General features: G+C 35.6%; 1 protein-coding gene across 1 annotated transcript; it reads right to left on the reverse strand.

Annotated features, from left to right (window-relative positions):
- Positions 1–3,913: 3,913 nt before the first annotated feature.
- LOC146895363 (olfactory receptor 4C15-like) lies at positions 3,914–4,825 on the reverse strand. The gene has a single exon (XM_085685939.2). It carries the CDS (start codon positions 4,823–4,825, stop codon positions 3,914–3,916), a length of 912 nt encoding a protein of 303 aa, XP_085542065.2.
- Positions 4,826–22,025: the final 17,200 nt, after the last annotated feature.

A 22,025-nucleotide genomic window follows, 5' to 3' on the forward strand; every position in this document is an offset into this window, starting at 1 on the left:
GTAAAGCATTTCCTTTTTTCTGGGGCCTTGTGAGAATTCAAGGCCCCCACTATATATTCCAAATATCAAGATTAGATGGTCAAATGAAAGGTCATACAGTTTAACAGCACATACAAATGTTATATCCAATAGTTAATACACTGCTGATGTATTTTGGGTATGAATTCCACTATGGAAAGAGAGGGACACCATGGATTCAGAAGGTTTACAGAATGATGGACACTATTCAAAAGGTAGATTTCCAAAGCTTTGCAAATTAGATGCAGCCTAGTGATTTTGCCGGCTTGTACTCCCTCTGTATAATGCTTATAGTCACCAGCAACATTTTACATACCAGTAAATAGTAAGTCCTTTTGACCTTTAGGTGAGAGATTAATAGATGTCTGATTAGAGCCACATGCCTGTATTTTTAACACATAAAGGCTAAACAAGATGATTTTGAGGACAACCTGGGCTATACATAAGGAAAATTTTCCCCCATGAAAAAAACAGATCAAATAAATCAAATAATTTATCTTGTCAAAAACTATTTTCAGTGTACCCTAAAAGGTAAATATTTATTATATTACAGGAACCATATTATATCTTTGCAAGTATTTTACAGATATTTTAACTTCAGAGAAAGGCGGATGGTTCAGTAAGTCTCTGACTCCCTTAAGGAGGTGAGAACTTCATTAAGAAAGCTAAAAATCCATTTGTATGGTATTTAATTTATCAAATGATGGCTGAATTCAATTATTTCTCTGATTTATGAGGTGATAAATTAATATGCTAAAATTGCTTTTATGCTTCTATATTTACTAATTGTATATTTTGGGGCTAGAAAGATGGCTCAACAGTTAAGATCACTGTCTGCTCTTCCAAAGATTCTAATTTCACTTCCCAAAAACTTCACGATGGCTTACAAACATCTGTAAAGAAATTTGATGCCCTATTGAAGAAGAGATCAGGTCAGTAGTTGTTATCAACCTGGACCATAAATCCCAATATGGACAAGTTCACCAGAACTACCATATACAGACTACCCATGCATGTTTCAGCATTTCCAGGGCATAAATTTCATTTCATTTTTATTTTCAGTTGTGTTCTTTAACTTTGAAAATATGTCTACATTTCAAACCTTCTTTTCATGATTTTTGGCTAGAATGATATCTTTTACTTAATTTTCATGGATGACTTAAAGTACATCAAACATTGATTTTATTTTGCACTAATATTTGTACAACACACACTTTTCTGTTCTTATCATTAAACTCATTGCAATTTGATTTAATATTTCTCATCATTAGCGACCTGGCACATTGTATTTTCTCCTTAGACTTTATTTATTTTTATATTGTATATATTTATATGTGTGTGTGTGTCTGTGTGTGTGAGTGTGTATGTGTGTGTGTGTGTGTGTATGTATTAGGTATATACATATGTACCATGTGCATACATGATCCTTCAGATCTTCTGTCACTGGAGTTACAGAGATTGTGAACCACCATGTGGGTTCTGATATTCAAAAGAACAATAAGTATGTGCCCTTAGTTACTGAGCTATCACTCTAATTCCCACAGATTGCATTTTATTTCTTTTGAAACAAATAATTTTATTACTCAAAAACAGTTTTACTTCCCACCACAGACATAATATTTCATTGTAATCTTATTTTATACATTTGCTAAAGCTATTCAATGTGATTGTTTCATATTTCCTAAGATTAAAAAATAAGAAATAAAAGGAAATAAAAACTCTTAGTCAAAAGTTAAAAAATAATAGTCAGAGGCGGTGACAAAATAATGTGTAGAACAAAGAATGAGCTGAAACCCAGGGTCAGAAAAGAGTTTGGAAATAAGACAACTCTAAGGATTTGAGAAATGCAGTTCTAGCTTATTCTTTACCAAAATACTTTTTTGAACTATTTCAATATTTACATTAGAAGGTATGTTTCTTGCCTTCTTTTATATAGTCATATACATTTAAATATTCACTTTTAACACTGACAAAGAGTTTTTTAAAATTCTTTATATAAATACAGTAGCTATAATAAACAAATTTGATATTAGAATAGCAGTTAGAAATCCTCATATTTAAAAAGACTTACATGAATTGACTCTGTCAAAGCAAAATGAATAAAAAATAAAATATAATGCTAAATATACACATTATGTTAGGAAAATAATAAAATTTTGACCTCTAAATTTATATGAATTAAAATTGAGTAATATATTTGAGTATTTATTTCTCTGCTGAGTATCATAAGCTCTTTTCTGTTTGTAAAACATTATTACAGTACAAACAAAAACACTTGGAGATGAAAGAATAGAAAGATGTTTAAATTTTATATATACTGAATTTGTGTTATTTGCTACACTGTGACCAGAATGAAGTTACTTTTCATAGTTTTGTTTCAAGCATTGAAGTCCAAACTTCATAAAGTATTTGAGCAGAGGGCATTCCATCCTAATCCCTAAAGATACTTATAACTAAATTCACTCTGTGAAAGTAAGAAACTGTGAAAGCAAAGGATATCAAAAAGAAACTACTAGGAAAAGTCATCCAATTAAATTATTTCTACTGTTGATTATTGGTAAATAATTGTCCTTTACTTTCATATTCAAAGTCAAGAATATGGAAATAAATCATTAAGTGAAATGGAATACACATGCAAGTTACTTTTAATTGACGACTCTGTTTTTTTAATTTTCTTTTTGTGAATGTGGACAACTATGCTAAATATACTAGAATCTTCAATTTGGTGTTGACAGCTAATTTACATTTGAATGTGCTTTTGATTATTCTGAAATGAGAAAGGCTCATGGTTGCTTCTCTGTACTCATATCTCATTAGAATGCAATAGTTACATGAACCAAGAGAAACTCATTAATAAGCAGGTACCATTTTGTGAACTCGATATTATTGGGTCTTCTGTATAAATTATGTCAAATGGTACAAGAACATTTACTCTTTGGGTCTTGATTGCACTCTTCTCTGCATTTTTGAATTCTGACCTTTTACGATTTGAATGTCACATAAATGCATATTATACTTGGGCATAATTTCAGCGTATGGTTTTTCATATTTCAACACATTTTAGTTTCAACAAGATTTTTAAAAAAGCATAATGCTACATGTAAGCATTTTAGAGGTAACTTGCATGCAACATTTCATTTGAGTTACAGAAGTGCAAATTTACTAATGTAGAGTTTCAAATAACAAAACTTATGTATTAGTTACTTTCTGTTACTGTAATAAAACAACATGACAAAAACAGCCTTCAGAAGTGAGCGATTATTTGGGCCATGTGGTACCAGAGGATCAGAGTCCATGACGAAGGAACAGAGGTAATAAGTGACAGGTGGCTGTTGCAACTGAGATCATATTTTAAACACAAACGTGAAGCAGAGAGAACTAACTTGAAATTGCAAGTCTTTTGAAACATAAAAGACTGCTCCAGTGTTCTACTTCCTCCCTCAATTCCATTTCTCCTAATTCTCTGCACATAGCAACCACTGAAGACCAAATATTCAGTTGTTCTACCCTTACAGGCCACATTTTATTCAAGCTACCATAACTGAAATGTCAATTCATATTGCAAACATTAATTTCAATGTAAATACAGTTTTCAGCTTACAGGATCGATTCTTTTATTATATAATTGTGTCACCACTTTCTGTAAAATGAACAAATCATAAAGAACTTGAAGTAAATATTGACCTCTTTATTCTATACGTTAAAGTTCGTAAGTTTGAACATTTTTGTTTTGTTTTCTTTTGCTTTGCTTTTTTTTTTTCAAAACAGCATTTGTAGATCAGCCTTGCCTTGAGCTCACAGATTTGCCTGCCTCTGCCTCCCAAATGCTGCGATTAAAGGCATTGCCACCACCACCTAGGTAAGTTTAAAGTTTTCAATTTTGTCAGATCACCTTTCATCTTTTCCACATTTTCCTAATGGCATTTTTCATTTCTTTATTTCTAAAAGTGTAAATTATAGGATTGAACAATGGAGTCATGATGACATCAAACACAGCCACCTTTTTCTCAAAAGAAGATGCAGATGTGCTTCGTGCATATATAAATATGCATGGAACAAAGAATGTAACAACAACAGCAATATGGCTTCCACAAGTGGACAGAGCTTTCCATCGCCCTTCAGAATTGTGATTTCTTAGAGAGAACAAAATGACACCATAGGAGATGAGCAGCATAGAGAAGATTATGATGCAGATAGAGCCACTGTTAGCAAACACTAGCAGGGCATACACGTAAGTGTCAGTGCAGGACAACTCCAGCAATGGGAACAAGTCACACATGAAGTGATCAATGACATTAGGCCCACAAAAGGGTAACTGCAACATGAAGATTATTTGTATGATAGAATGCAAGAATCCCCCAGCCCATGCCACTCCCACCAGAGTGCCACAGTGCCTCCAGTTCATTATGGAAGAATAATGTAAGGGCTTACAAATGGCTACATAGCGATCATAGGCCATCACTAAGAGAACAATCACTTCTACTGCAGCAAAGAAGTGTAGAGCAAAGATCTGTGCCATACAGCCTTCAAAGGAGATGGTTTTGCTGTCATCGAGGGAGTCAGCAATCATCTTTGGTGACATGACTGAAGTAATGCATGCGTCCAAGAAGGACAGAAATGCCAAGAAGAAGTACATAGGTGATCCAAGCAGTGCAGGACTGCAGAGGATGGTTACTGCAATCATTATGTTGCCTCCCATGGTTGCAATGTAGACAAACAAAAATACAATAAATATTATTTTCTGAACTTTTGGGTTCTGTGAAAGTCCCAGCAGAATGAACTCAGTTACGATAGTCTGATTTGGCATGATTCTCACATAAGTTTAAGATAAAAACTTCTATTATTTATGCATGTATTTAGTCACTTATGTATGTACGTGCTTATGTACTTTGTGTGTGTGTGTGTGTGTGTGTGTGTGTGTGTGTGTGTGTGTGTGTGGTGTGGTGTGTGTGCGCACGCAGGCACAGATGCTTTCGTCTTTGTTTAGATGTCAGCGAACAATTAGCTGCAATGACATCTCTCTCCACTGTGTAGGTTCTGGGGTTTGAATTCAGGTATTCACTCTTGACAACACATACCTTTACCACTGAGCCTTCTCTGTTGCATTTAAATCTGTAATTATGAGAAAAATTGCTTCAAATAACAATACTATTAAAAAGCCTGTGCATTGATATGTATCCTTCTACTGCTTAATTCCTTTGATGTTTAGAACAAAAATTGAGAATTTATCAGTTGATCAGTAGAATTTTGATGGACATAAATTACTGAATATTCAGTGTAGCCTCATTTGTATTATAAGAAATAAAAATCCCCTATTTTGTGTAAAAAAAGAAACAGTGCCTCTTTCAAATTTTAGTTTTACTCATTCTCCAGCAGTTTCCTGGTATGCAGTCTTAAAAGACATCCCCAAATCATATTCAATTTATGGACAGAAAAACCACAATTGATTAAATATATCTGCTGGAGACTAATCAATCATTCTGTTATACCAATTGATGAAGCAGCAGGAAATGAACTTGGAAATTCTGGATATATTTCAAATTTTCTTTGATGTCTAGTATGCACAAATAAGTTAGATTAACTCATTCTTTATAATTCAGAAATGTCTTTGGCAAAGTGTCTAGTTCTATGAAAGATGAATATTTATAGAGTTATGACATCAATTTTTAAATCAGCATTTTAAAATGTGACCCTCTCTTAAATAAAATAATGTCTGTTGTATTATAACTGAACTAGTCCAAAGGAGACTATTATTAAATAAATAACTAATTGAAAAAGAAAGTCATGAATTTGAGTGGATGATGCAATGAAGTCCTCTGTGAGGGTCTGAAGGACTGTGAGTGGTGGGTATGATAAAGATACATTTTGTACATTAGTGAAACTTAAAGTAAGACTTAGAATGGCATGCAAGTTTACTACAACAAATTAAATATATAAAAGAGAAAAACAGAAGTTGTACTATAATATTTAGTTGTGACACTTCCTAATCATCCATTGCATACCATGACACCTGGTTTTAGGAAGTATAATTCTATGACATAGTTTAAAATATATGTGAATTTAGTCTATTGGAGAAATTTTTAAATTGCTTACTTGTTTAGTCTAAGCTCATGAAGGGAGTCAATTTGACAATATTAAAAATGCTGCTTTTGATATGTTTTTACAATTAAAGTTCATTTTATTCTTTTGAAAATCCAACCTCCATATCCACAGAAATTCTTCCATTAATCATTCAGATAAATAATGCAGACCCTGAGCTCATTTTTCCCAAGATACAGCTTGGAAATTGTCCATATCCTATCTTGTATATACAATGTTCATGTCTATAATATGGAAATTTTGTACATGAATAGTATTCATTTATAGATATATTATTATTAAAGTTTGTGAATAAAATAATAATGTTTGTACTAAGAGGAAGAATAAGTTTATTTTAATAATTGTCAATATTTAGAGTATACAGAAACAGTTTTATAATTTTATGAAAATACAAAACAAAGCCAAAAGAGTGTTGTCTAATAAATTAAAACAACTATTTCCATTTCTTCTGATGTATTTTCCTCACCAGCATCTATAATATAAACTTAGTATTTATTCATATACTGTAGATTACAAAACAATAGAATTAGATCTCTATAACGCATTTTCAGCATTCTAAAACAAGCACGAATGTACTCTTCTTATCTAAATGAAGCATGGCATTGTCTGTGAAACTGAATGAATAACATACACATCCTGGAAATTCTTTTCTTCTACTTTTGTTAATTTTAAATTGGATAAATAAAATGTTAAAAGAAATAACAAAATTGTTAAGTCTGCTATCAAAAATGCAGGAAAAATCTTCATATGTGATACCCATTTGAAATTTAACAAATGACCCTTATCAATGATTTTGGACATGGGTTTATAAAGAATGATAGTTCATTTTCATTTTTAGAGGTGACTGAATTATGTCCCTAGTCTCCCAGGATGGGCATGATTTTAAACTCACCATGCTTTAAGGATGACCGTGGACTTGCTGTTCTTGCCTTTGAAGTGCTGAGATTAAAAGCTTGTGACATCATGTTCAGCCAAAGAAAAACCCACAGTTCTGTTGACATATTACATAAACAAAAATGAAAGGAAACATATACAGATTAATTGCAGAATTATATTACAGTATCTATATATAAAGACTGAGATAAAACTTGTAATGGTCATAATAATAAATATGTTTTTAAAATCACATTTTAAAAATCAAATCAATTACAATGAAATTAGTTAATTCAAGTAACATTTTGGGAAAATATAGTAAATTTTTCTAGAGTCATAACCAGGCAAATTTGTAGCTTGCAAGTCTCACCATGTATCAGTCTGTGAAAAATCTGCATAATTATTTCCTGTTTGCTGTGGTAGAAAGTATGATCAAAGCAGAAAGTTTGTGTCTAACTCTTACTTCTATACCTAAGTGTAGACAAACATCTCTGGCAGTTGCTGTAGAGAATGTTGCCACTGCTACTCAAGTCCTGCTCTCAATGTGGCCTCAGGCTAAAATGAAAATATGGGAGTCAATGTTTCCCACTTAACTGGAGGTGGAATTTAAAGAGGTCTCCCTCAGTGCTCATGTGCTGTGAGATTGATTCCTAGCCTCCCAGGATTCAGTAAATGTCCTGGCACGTGGGTTTTTAAGAGGTGATTTTGTGAGACTTTTAAACTACCGAATTTTTAAAATATTTTGATGTACTATCCAAATTGCAGCTTGTTTTTAATTTTCTTGAATTTCTATTTAATAATACTTACATACATTCACTGTTGTAAAATAAATGAAATAGTTTGTTTCATTGAAGAACTCAAGAAAAAATTTTGCATGCTTATAAAAAAAGGAGAGCAGAATTCTATACTAAAGAATCTATACACTGACCTATTAGGACTATATGTTTGGTTTGGGGGAAATAGTACTAAAGATTATGTGTGAAAATATTAAACGTTGTATATCAATTATAATAATATTAAATTGCTATAATCTTAGTTTTGTGGATTAATAGATTTGTTTGTTTGGTGTGTATGTGTGTGTGTGTGTGTGTGTGTGTGTGTGTGTGTGTGTGTGTAATTTCTGGATTAAAGGATGCAATCTAGAGCTATGCCAGACCTGGAATTCACAAAAGTCCTGACTCAGCTTCCAAGGAATTAGAGCTAGAGGTGTGCTAAATAGTATCATTAATTATTGAATCATAACTTTAAGCTTAAAAGAAGAGTTTAGAGGTTGAAGCAGTTTTCCTCTATTTATGTTATCTGACAACAACATGTTGGAACATGGTCTCCCATGGTGAAAAATGTCTTAGGTAACTGTGAGAGAGCATCCAGGAAAAAAAAGGCAGAAGTCATTTTACCTCAGGTGCATTTTGTTCCCTGGATTATTCTTGGATGTGATTTTGGGATGTCTCCTGCAACAAACATTTACATTCAATTCATGAGACTTGTTAATTCTTGTTGGTTTTCAGATCGTAGCTATGAATCCCAATCTGATCAGTGTACCCTGAATCTGGATATGGACTTCTGCCTTGCTTTTGTGTGTTCCCAGATATAATTTACAGTACATGACAGGCAATTGTGTTTAAATTACTCTGTATTGAAAAGGTTTTGGAAAAATGCTGTTCTCTTATTATTTAGAATGTGCTTACTGACAATTACTCACATGTTTTTCTGAATTCAACCTTCCTTGGATCATCGCTTTCTTTGTTTCATTCCCATATAAAACTACAATGAAACTGAAGTAAGATTGTCCACAACATTAGACTGTAGTCTGCCCCATTATTTCAGATCCCATCTTGTGCAAACAAGATCTACAGACACGGAGGGAAATCAACATTGGTGTGGAATATCTGGTTGGTATACTAGAACCCAGCACTGAGAAAGAACTTCAGGGAAACCTGGTAATTAATGTCTCTGCCTACTTGTTCTCTCTATTTCTATCTCTGTTCTGATTTCCCACCTGGTTTTATTCTGCTAAGCCATTGACCCAAACAGCTTTATTTGTTAGCCTATAAAAACAACACATATACAGAAGGACAGCCTTTATCATTATAGAGGAAATATAAGCAGACTAAGGGAGATGTCACTTAGCTACCAAAAAAGAAGGACAATCAGGAACCCTAGGAAACTACCTGGGAAATACACAGATTGCTAGAAATAGGCTAATTTAAGTTATAAAAGCAAGCTAAAAATATGCCTGAGCTGTTGGCCAAGCATTGTTGTAATTAATATAGTTTCTATGTGATTGTTCAGGTCAGGGCAGCCAGGATGATGGAGCTGTCTCTGCTTAAATAAGTACAAGGATCTTAGAGGACAGAAGTATCAGATTCACCTGAAGCTGAAGTCACAAGTGGGTATGAACTGCTTCACAAGGGTGCAAACCAAGCCCAAATAATCTGTAAGATCAATATATGCTCTTAACCCCTGAATAATATCTCCAATCTCATATTATATATTTTTAAAATATTATATAATACTCATTTACATGAATTTATGCATCACAAGAAAATGCAGAATTTAACTAATTCATGAAAAAAGAAAACACAATTTAAAATGTGCCCAGAATAATCATCATCTACAGTGTATAAATTTAGGATAAAGGAATTATTTTCTTTTAATATAAATATTAAATATGAATCCTGATAGAGCAGTATACCCTAAAATGGATTTCATTCTGTGTTCCCGTGTCTTCTTTAAATTATTCTTAGTGTCTTCTACTTTAAAATCCTGACCCTCGACCTATTGTTCTAGGGAGGCAGAAACCATTTTATGTTCTATTCTTAACATTGTCTAAGCTCATCCTCCATCTGTGTGTATTAGAAAATCAAAATGTGAACCAAAGAAATGATATTGTGAAAATGAATTGAAACAAAAACTGGTTTTGCCCAATTATAAAAGTTGGGGAGAGGTTTTAAGTTCTAATTGTTCAAAGAAGAGGGCCATATCCAGTAGAATCTAAGCAATTTGTAATTTGTAGCATAAAATAAGCTTACTGAATTATTTTCTACTATTTTTTAAATTTTTTATCCAAGATAACATTTTTATTATTTATTTTGGAATTTTGTACAATGCAGCCGTATTACATTTGCTTTCCATTTCTCCCAGGTTCACTCTCTCAACTTTGTTCCATTATTCCCCACAAAAATAAATAAAACCAACCAATTCCAAATTGTGTTGCCATATACTCACTGGAGAACAGTCAAGCTCACAGTGACCAGTTCCTTAAAGAAAACAGAACTTCCCCACCCCATCCTGCCAAAAGCCATCTACTGTAAAGAACAACCCTTCAGCATCTTTCTAAGCTTTTCAGGACTCTTTTCAATAACTCTTTACTAGACTGTTGCTTTGCGGGAAAAAGAGGGTAAGTTGTCCCAGAAGCTTTCAATGTTTCTCATTCTCAGTTATGAGTCCACATCCGTTGATAACACTGCAAAAGAAATCCTATTCTCAATATTTATTATGAAAGGAACTAGCATAGAGGACATTCTCAGTTCAGTACAAACTGTATTGTACAAAGTGTGTGATGTCTCAACATTAAGGTCTTATTATGTAGTGATGATGGACAACCATCATCAGTAACAGACTATTGTTTTGTTTACCTTTAATTGGAATTTTTATTTAACAATCCATGGCTTATGGAAGAATGATTGTCCACACATGCAAGATGTCCTTTCAGGTCAGCGAGATCCCTGACCAGCAAGGGGCACTGATCCTGTAGCAGAAGATCCATCAGAGGGGTGAGTGTGCTCCTAGCATGCGGCAGAAGCCGGGCAATGGAGCATAGACATTCCCGACCCCCTTAACACCCTGGTCATTCTGCAGGAGCTGCTCCACCCTGCAACACCCTCTCTCCTCCTATCCAATCCCAGATTTCACCCAGGAAATCCTTCCCTTCTTCCTCCATTCCTCGGGGCCATAAAATCCCCCAGCTCAGACTGTTTGGGTGCTGGGATGGGGTGGTAAGTGCAACCAGGCAGGCAGGAGCTCCTTTGTTTCAATACCCTGCCTGCAGCAAGTTAGGCCTTTTGTCAGAGAGGGCCCTGGCCAGCAAGAGAACCTGAACCTGTACCAGAAGATCCATTGGAGAGCATTTGAAGAAAGACATGGGCAGGCGCCAAGACAAGAATTCCTCCAGAAATCTGAAAAACGACATGAAAACACCAGAACCCAGCAATCTTACAACAGAAGGAATTGAACACCCAAATCCAGAAGAAGTGGGGAAAAGTGCCATTATGAAAGCGATAGAGTACCTTAAACAGGATATGAATAACTCCCTTAAAGAAATGGAGGAGAAGTATAACAAAAGTTTGAAGAAATGAGTAAATCCGTAAATGATACCCTGGAAAACCAAGAAAAAACAATCAAACAGGTAATGGAAGTAGCTCAAGAACTGAAAACTGAAATGAAGGCAATGAAGAAAACACAAACCGAGGGCCAGCTGGATATGGAAAATCTAGGTAAAGGAACAGAGACTACAGAAACAAACATAACCAACAGAATACAAGAGACAGAAGAATCAATCTCAGGTTCTGAAGACACCATAGAGAAAATAAACACTTTAATAAAAGAAAACAGCAAATCCAACAAATTCTCTTCACAAAACATTCAGGAAATCTGGGACACAATAAAAAGAACAAACCTAAGAATAATAGGAGTAGAAGAAGGAGCAGAATTGCAGATCAAAGGCTCAGAAAATATATTCAACAAAATTGTAGAAGAAAATTTTTTCAACCTAAAGAACGATATGCTTATGAAGGTTCAAGAAGCATACAGAACACTGAATAGATTGGATCAAAAAAAATCCCCTTGCCATATAATAATCTAAACACAAAACATACAGATTAAAGAAAGAATATTAAGAGCTGCAAAGGAAAAAGGTCAAGTAACTTATAAAGGTAAACCTATCTGACTTACACCGGACTTCTCTATGGAAACCATGAAAGCCAGAAGGTCCTGCCAGGATAGAGATACTGCAGAAACTAAGAGACCATGAATGCAAGCCCAGACTACTATTCCCAGCCATGCTATCATTCACTATCAATGAGAAAACAAAATATTCAAGGATAAAAACAAATATAACAATACGTAGCCACAAATCCAGCCTTACAGAAAACAATAGAAGGAAAATTACAGCCCAAGGAATCCAACATTGCCGACACTGCCTACAATAACTAAGACATCTAGCGACCCTTCACAAGCACAACTCAAAGAAGGGAAACACACAAACTCTACTACCCCCCCCCCAAAAAAATATAAATAAAATAACCGGAGTCAACAACTACTGATCATTAATATCACTTAATATCAGTGGACTCAATTCACCTATAAAAAGGCACAGACTAAGAGATTGGATAAGAAAACAGGATCCAACATTCTGCTGTTTACAAGAAACACACCTCAACCACAAAGACAGACATCTACTCAGAGTAAAGGGTTGGAAAAAGGTTTTTCAAGCAAACGAACCTAAGAAACAAGAGGGTGTGGCCATTCAAATTTCTAAAAAATTGATTTCAAACTAAAATCAATCAGATGAGATGGAGATGGACATTTTATACTCACAACAGGAACAATTCATCAGGACGAAGTCTCAATCCTGAATATCTATGCCCCTAATATAAAAGTACCCACTTATATAAAAGAAACACTTCTAAAACTCAAGGCAGTCATCAAACCACACACACTAATAGTAGAAGACTTCAACACACCTCTCTCACTAATGGACAGGTCAATCAGACAGAAACCTAACAGAGAAATAAGAGAATTAATGGAGGTAATGAATAAAATGGACTTAACAGACATCTATAGAACATTCCACCCAAAAAGGAAAGAATATACCTTCTTCTCTGCAGCTCATGGAACCTTCTCGAATATTGACCTCATACTCAGTAACAAAGCAAACTTTCACAGATACAAAAAAATATTAGTATCTACCTGTGTCTTGTCGGATAACCATGGATTAAAGTTAGAATTAACTAACAGCAATGCTACCCCCCAGAAAGCCTACAAATTCATGGAAGCTGAACAGTCAACTACTGAATCATCCCTGGGTCAAGAAAGAAATAAAGAAAGAAATTAAAGTCTTCCTTGAATTTAATGAAAATAAAGACACAACATACTCAAACCTATGGGACACTATGAAAGCAGTGCTAAGAGGAAAGTTTATAGCACTAAGTGCCCAATTAAAGAAAATGGAGAAAGCACACATTGGAGACTTAACAGCACACCTAAAAGCTCTAGAAAAAAAGAAGCAGACTCACCCAGAAGGAGTAGAAGAATGGAAATAATCAAACTGAGGGCTGAAATCAACAAAATAGAAACACAGAAAACAATCCAAAGAATCAATGAAACAAAAAGCTGGTTCTTGGAGAAAATCAACAAGATTGACAAACCCTTATTCATACTAATCAAACGGCAGAGAGAGAACAGGCAAATTAACAAGATCAGAAATGAAAAGACACTTAAGACCATGCTCAACCTCCTTAGCGATCAGGGAAATGCAAATCAAAACAACTCTGAGATACCATCATTCACCTGTCAGAACAGCTAAAATCAAAAACACCAATGATAGTCTATGCGGGAGAGGATATGAAGTAAGGGGAACACTCATCCATTGCTGGTGGGAATGCAAACTTGTGCAGCCACTTTAGAAATCAGTGTGGCGTTTTCTCAGGAAATGGGAGTCAACCTCCCTCAGGACCCAGCAATTACACTCTTGGGAATATACCCAAGAGATGCCCTATCATACTACAAAAGCATTTATTCAACTAGACAGAACCTGGAAACAACCTATTTGCCCTTCAATAGAAGAATGCTTAAAGAAGGTGTGGAACATATACACATTGGAGTTTTCTCAGCGGTAAAAAAACAATGACATCTTGCATTTTGCATGCAAATGGATGGAAATAGAAAACACTTTACTGAGTGAGGTAACCCAGACCCAAAAAGAGGAGTATGGTATGTACTCACTCATAAATGGATTCTAGCCATAATTAAAGGACATTGAGCCTATTATTCGTGATCCTAGAGAAGCTAAATAAGAAGGTGAACCTAAAAAAATTCATATAGTTATCCTCCTGGATGTTGGAAGTAGACAAGATTGCCCGGCAAAACTTGGGTGCACAGGGGTGTAGGGGGGTGGATGTAAGGGGAGATGGGTAGAGAGAAGGGAGAAGGGAGAAGGGGAGGATTTTTTGAAAGCTTGGGGGAATGGGATGGGTGGGATGGAGGAAGGGTGGATATGGGAGCAGGGAAGTAAATATCTTAATTAAGGGAGCCATTTTAATGCTTGCAAGATATTTGATTTTAGAGGGGTTCCCAGGTCCAAGGAGAGGTCCCTAGATTGTTCCTTGGGCATCAGAGGAGAGGGTGCCTGAATTGGCCTTGTCCCATAGCCACACTCATGAATGTCTTGCTTATCACCATAGAACCTTCATTTGGCGATGGAAGGAGATAGGGAAAGAGACCCACATTGGAGCACTGGACTTAGCTCCCAAGGTCCAAATGAGGAGCAGAAGGAGAGAGAACATGAGCAAGGAAGTCAGGACCACGAGTGGTGTGTCCACCCACTGAGATGGTGGGACTGATCTAATGGGAGCTCACCAAGCTCAGCTGTACTGGGAGTGATGGAGCATGTGATCAAACTGGACACTCTGAATGTGGCTGGCAATGAAGGCTGACTAAGAAGCCAAGGACAAAGGAATTAGGTTTTGATTTTACTGCATGGACTGACTTTGTGGGAGCCTGGTTTGTTTGGATGCTCACGTTTATAGACCTGGATGGAGGGGGGAGGACCTTGGACTTCCCACGGGGTAGGGAACCCTGACTGCTCTTAGGATTAGAGAGTGAGGGGGAGGTGGGGAGAGGGAAGGAAAAGGGAGGAGGGAAAGAGGTGGAAATTTTTAATAAATAAATAAATTAGTTTTTAAAAAAAGAAGATTAACCCTTACCAGGGCAGCGTGGATATAAGCTGGAGAGGTAGGAAGTTGTCTTGTCTTAGAAAATTACAGTTATATTTTAGGACTCGGTTGGAAAAAGTGATGGTGATTGAGACAATAAAAGGTTTTGAAAACAATTTGAAAAGTAAATGTTATTGTCTGTCAAATTAATACATGCTACTTCAAATTTTAAGAGAGAAATCATACTGATTTGTTTGGGACAGATGAACCTGTGGAATAAAAGTTTTGAAAAAATATGAAGAATTGATAGTAACTTAGAAAGTTGATCTTAGTAAGACGGGAAGAATAAGGGGGTGTGAGTTTGCTAAGGACAGAGGCTATGTAACCCCACAGGAACGGGCTGAGGGACTCTAGTTTCTAGTGCTGTCCCTGTAGATAATCACAAACTATTGTCTTTCTCTCTCTCAATAGTGAAAAAATGTAGCTGCAAACCTATACTTCTTAATTCACAGGCCAGGGATAACAGCTATGGATGCAAGTAGAAGGAATATTTATTTACCTTCAGCCTTCAGCCTTCAATGATGGATCCTGTCTCCCACAATAGCCTTAGTGAGGAGTTCCTCTCATTGTACATGCATGGAATTCAAAGGACAACTTACTTGGTGCAGTCCGTTCTCTTTCTCCACTATGTGGGTCCCTAGAATTGAAAGGTGATCAAAGTCCATAGCAGGCACCTTTACCCATCACTGTTATGCAATAATCTTTTTGTACACTGTGAAGGTTTGTCACTCAGACTGATTTAATAAAAAACTGAATGGCCAATAGCTAGGCAGGAATTGGGTGCAAGAGAGGACTCTGGGAAGAAGACGGGCTGAGTTGTGAGGAGACAGCAAAGACGCTGAGCAAGCAGCATGGACTTTACAAAGTAAAGGTAATCAAACAACCCCAAAGAATTTAGATTAAAAGATATGGGTTAATTTAAATTATAAGAGCTACCTTGAAACAAGTCTAAGCTATCAGGCAATGTTTCATAAATAAGAAGTCTCCATGTGGTTACTGGGAGCTGGTTGGTGGACCAGAAAAATCTGACTAAACACCATCTCTCCTACTCTGATACAATACCTAGAGCCTGTTAAGGAATTATCTTGAATGAAACAAGCCAGGTGCAGAAAGATACACATTGGATAGCACTACACAGAGTTACATCTAGTAAGTTGATTTCCAAGAAGAGGAACATAAAACGATGGTAAGCCAAGAATAGAAAGATTAAGAGAGAGACTTACTTGACTGTTACTAAATTCTGGTTACAGAGTGAAAATAAGATCTGTTGATAAAGACTATTAGAACGGTATGAAATATACATCTCAAAATGGCTGCAAAACACATTTTAAATGTTTTTATGACAATAAAATAATAATATTTGAGGATATAATATACTTAGCCTAACTGGAATATTACATAATATATGCTAATGTTCCACAATTTTGTAAAAATTTTAATGTATCAATTAAATAAATTGAAATAGTTCTAACTCAAAAAAGCGATGTCCTTTCAAACTCCCTTAATTGTTATTATTAATTAATTAAAATTTTCCCAGCCCAATCACATTCCCTCCTTCCTCTTCTCCCAGTTCCACTTTAACCTCTCTCCCATCAAGTTCCTCTCCTTGATTTTCAGAAATCTTCATGCATTCCATATATATCACGCAGCCATGACATACACAGATGCAGCAAGACTAAGCACCTCCTCTCCTATTAAGGTTGACTGAGTCAACCCAGCAGAAGAAAAGGGTCATAGGAGCAGGCAACAGAGTCAAAGAGAACCCTTTTCCCTCTGCTGTGATTCTTACAAGAAGACCAAGAAACACAACTGCCACACAAGTTCAGAAAGCCCAAGTCAGTTCCGTGAAAGTCCTCTGGTTGATAGTCAAACTCTCTTTTAAATAGAATATTGAATTGTCTTAAAAAATAGTAGGCTTCCACATAACCCTTACGAACTTCCTTAGTTTGGGATTTGTTTATCTTTTCCTCACCCTTCAACTCCTTCATTCTTTACCTACATCAATGCTTAAATCTGTCTACACGCATTCCCACTACCATGTTTTGTTTTGCTTTGTTTTGGAAGATATATCTAAAGAGGAGAGTCAGGTATAAAATTCTCCCAAAATTATCTTCATCAGATTCTACTTGATCTATATTTCTCCCAAGTGCTTTTAATGAAACTATGATCCACTGCATTTAATGAATAAATATAACACTTGTTTTTAGCATCTTGACAAATTGTTGCCTTTATTAATATGCAAGAGCTGTCTACATACTTTTTAACTAATATTGGTTTGCAGTCTACTATCAAGACCTTGAATTGACTAAGTAATCCTAGACATAAATGAAACTATTGGAGGTATAAAAATAACCAACCTTAAATCATTCGAAAAAGTCCTAGGGATAAACACAGCATGGCGTCATGACTAAAATGAGACACAATGGCAAATGGAACAAAACACAGAAATAAACATGCTGAGCCAAGGTGAATTAACTCTTGAGAGTAATAACAAAAATGTATTTTGGAAAATGACAGCCTGCTCAATAAATGGTGCTCAGCAAACAGGATATGATATGAAGTAAAATAAAATTAGATTGATTTCTCTCAATCATCTCTAAATTACCTTGAAATTGATCAAAATATTTGAAATAACATAACATAACAGAAAATACATTATTTAAATCACTGCTTGACACATTAGCTCTATCTTCTTATTGGCTAACTCTTACATTTTAACTTAACACGTCTTCATTAATCTGTGCATCACCATGAAGTTGTGGCCTATCAGCAAAGTTTCAGCAGGTCTGTCTCCGGCAGCAGCTTCTCCTTAATTACTTCTTTCTCCCAGAATTCAGCTTAGTTTTCCCCACCTACCTTTATTCCCTGTGCAGGCCCTAGGTAGTCATTTATTAACTAATGGTATTCACAGCATACAGAGGGGAATCACACATCAGGAAGACAAATTTAAAGTGTTATGATTCCACTTCTCAGGGCTAAGAAGATGGCTAAGTGTTTAGGCATGCTTGTTGTTTTTTGCAAAAGAGGCCGGGGTTCAATTCTCAGTACCCACATGGTGACTTGCAAACACCTGTCACTATGATTCCAATTCCAGTGGTTCCACTACTCTTTTATGGCTGCCAAGAACACTGCATATAACTAGGACACATATATTCTTATGTGGCCAAAAGTTAAGAAGAAAACGTTTAAAGTACATTAAAAAATTCCTTTTCCCTTCGGTCAAAGTGGCCATCAAGAAGACAAATGAAAACAAAAGCTGATGAGGATCTCAGTAATGAGGAATTATTATTCATGACTGGCAGACACATGACTGCTGAACAACTATGGACATCAGTGTGGAGGTTTTCTTCAGAAAATGAAACCATTAAGCTCATCACTGATTTTTTAGTCCGAATACAGTGATATATGTTCATGTATGTTAACTGCAGTTTTCACATTAGCTAAGACATATATTTGAAAAATCTCTACCAACTACTAAATAGATAATGAAAATGAAGTGCAATTAAGAGCCAATGAGATGGCTCAGCTGGTGAAAGTGTTTTCTACATGTCTGAAACCCTGAGCTCAATCCCCAGAACTCCCAGAGCCTAATGGTGAAAAAAGCCTGTGGAATCATGCAAGTTGTCATCTGTTCACCACAATACACTATGTCATGAACATAAAACCATTCCCTCAAGAAATAGATCCATCAATAGATGATAGATGATAGACAGAAGATAGATAGATTGATAGATAGATATAAAAAGGAGGATCTAATCTTCTAAAAATGAAATTGCAGTTTTGCAGGAAAATTGATGGAACTAGAAATCATCTCAAGTTAATTATGCTAGACCCAGAAATATAAATATCACTTTTTAAATTTGCAGATTCTAAATTTTTTAGAAATATGTTTGTATAGGTGTGTGTGTATAGGGCATATGAGCCATAAAACAAAAAATGAAAACAGATAGTATGAAAATGGAGGATTTGAACTCAGTTTGTTAGGTTTAGTGGAAAGCATTGTTATCTAATAAATATCTTCTGGGTCCAATAACTTTGTCTGAGAAAAGAATTTTCCTGGCTGGTTGGGAACTTGTGATTTAACTCAGGCTGCCCGCGATCTTGCAGTGTTGCTCCCAGCATTGTCTCCTAAGAACTAGTGTGACTAGCACGTTCTACAGCATAAGCTCTCACATAGACTCCCAGTGTTATATTGGTTTCTTTTTATAATAAACAGGTCTTCCAAATCATTTGTTAGCTGAAAAGTCAGTTTAGGGTTTACTAGAGACTTGACTGTAAATGGGATCCCAGGTCCAAGGAGAGATCCCCAGATTGTTCTCTGGACAGAGGAGAGGGTATCTGAACTGGCCTTGGCCCATAACCATACTGATGAATATTTTGCTTATCACCATAGATCCTTCATCTGGCAATAGATGGAGATAGAGATGGGATCCCACGTTGGAACACTGGACTTAACTCCCTAGGTCCAACCGAGAAGGAGCAGGAAGAAGAACGTGAGCAGGGAGGGCAAGATCAGAGGGAACCTTCATCCATCCGCACCGGACTGAGCCCCCCAAGGTCCAAAGGAGGAGCAGAAGGAGGAAGAACATGAAAAAGGAAATCAGAACCGCAAGGGGAGCGATCACCCACTGATACAAGGCGACTGATCTAATGAGAGTTCACCAAGGCCAGTTGACTGGGACTGAAGGAGCGCTTGATCCAACCAGATTCTCTGGAGGAGGCTGGATTCTCTGAATGTGGCTGGCCCGAAGAAGTCTTTCTAAAAAGCCATTGGCAATGACTCTGGGACTTGTTTCCTCTGCATATTCTGGATTTTTGGGGATCCAGTCTGACTAGATACTCACCTTCCTGGTCCTGGAGGGAGCGGAGAGGAACTTGAACTACCCACAGTGCAGGAAACCCTGACTGCTCTTAGGGATGGAGAGGGAAGAGGAGAGGGAGTGGGGGGAGTGGGAGGGTGTTGGGAGGAGGGGCGAAAATGGAAACTTTTATATTTTAATAAACTTTGAAAAAAAAATGGTATACGAATCATTTGCTGGTAATAGCTCATGTTTTTTTTTCTTTTAATTCCATGATACATGTATAATTTTACCATTTAGTAAAGACAAAAGAGAAAGTGTATCCCAAAAAAAAGAATGAAAAAAACATTTTTAACCTTTTAAAGTTATTAATCCTCTAGTTAATTCTTGTATAGAAAAATAACTTTACAATTAATTTACAATTTTTTATGTATTTTATAATTTTTTCTTTAATAACAATCTTAGCCTCCACATTTCCCAAACTATTCATATTTTATATAAAATTGATACCAAAATATTGTATTTTTATTAATGGATAGGCTGTGTATTACAAGTCTCAGTCCCTAGGCTTGAGAGAAACATGGGATTTCATGTAAAATCTTTCTGAGACACTATATCCTATCCCTATAAAAATGTTATATTCTTTAACTAAATGAGAATTTAAAGAATTATCAAATAAAAACTTAATAAAATATTAAAAAATAAAAGATCCATTCTAATTTGGTTGTGGCATGCAAAATAATTATAAACACGTGAACAACTAAAAGGCAAACCAAACTGTGTTTAGAAACCAATGCTGCCAGCTCCTTTCCAAACCCTGGGGAACTAAGAGTGAATCTCACAGGTTCATGACCTCTCAAGGAAAGTTCCTTAAACTCCAGTTGGAACCTAGGAGAAAAGTTTAGTTCCTTCATTTTATTTTATCTAAGACCATAGTGGAGATAGTACTAGAAAAGGTTGATAGCATCTTCACCTGCATCCCACAGTCCCCTTCATCTCTCTCCTATAAGGAAAAAGGAAGAGGACACAAATATAGTGTTTTGTTCACCACTAAAAGTACTTCTTCATAAAGAAGAAAAGAAGGGTATCTTGAGATTTTTACAGAGTTGGAATGTAGGACTTTTCTGTCTCTATTTTTTTTTGTTTGCATTTTGAAGATGCTTTTAAACTATAAAAAATGATAATAGTGCAGATTGTGGACAGACTGCTGTGTTTAATGTAGCCATGGGCCTTTGACTTTGTAACTGTTCTTGAGTGAGTTACAAAAACTCTGGTGTTTAGAGTTTTCATCTTTAGTATAGAATGCATGGCAAGCACAATGGAGATATTCAAGAATGAAGAGAACATGTGGAACAGATAGAACAGCATTTTGTAAGTGTCAAATATGTAACAACTGTTAGAGTACAAACTCCCTCTTTAATTCTTTCCTCTTCCTTTTATCATTCCATCATTCCTCCCTCCCTTTCTCATTACTTTCTTTCTTCTCTTCCTTCCCTCCCTCACTCCTATATTACTTTTTTCATTTCTTCTATATTCCTTTCTTTCATTTCTTCATTATAAACACATGTTTCAAAAGCTCTTCAACTCTTAAAAAATTAAACTTTTAGGTTGAAACCAAGCAAACTAAAAGTTCATTAAATAGACATTTTTCTTAATTCTATCTCTAAATGGGATTTTGGTTTTAGCAATCGCCATATCATTGGTCTAGTATACTAATGGTTTCATCATTCTTCTGCTTTTTAATAAATACAGCATAGTCTGAGACTTTATAAAGTATACTGACACTGTGTCAGAGATTGAAGTGATATTCCACCTTATGTAGTTATTGTGAGAGAAGGTAAAGTGCATAGTTTCTACAAATACATATTAACACACAGCACAGAGAAGAACATTAAATATCATAGTGAGTTCAACTAGTGAGGCAATTATGTCCATTTAATTTTCTCTCATTGTGCAGGTTCTGTAGACATCATCAGGATTTCATCCCAAGACTGTTTAGAAAAATGTTAAGTGTTTGATGTTCTGAACTATGTTAGTGCTTTCGGCATGATGTGGTCTCATTCTAAAAGAAATATAAATTATTCAGAGCAGAAGATTAGAAAGTTCTGTCATCTATTAAAAAGAAGACAAAAGGAGACAGATAACTGTATCTTCCCCTACGTTTCATAAATAGTGAAAAACTACAGCTGGGACATTTAGGGAAATCTAAAGTGCAACAGTGAGAAGAGAGAGTGACTGTTAG

The sequence above is a fragment of the Myodes glareolus genome, chromosome 3 (genome assembly GCF_982192425.1).
Source record: "Myodes glareolus chromosome 3, mMyoGla1.1, whole genome shotgun sequence".
Classification (NCBI taxonomy): Eukaryota; Metazoa; Chordata; class Mammalia; order Rodentia; family Cricetidae; genus Myodes; species Myodes glareolus.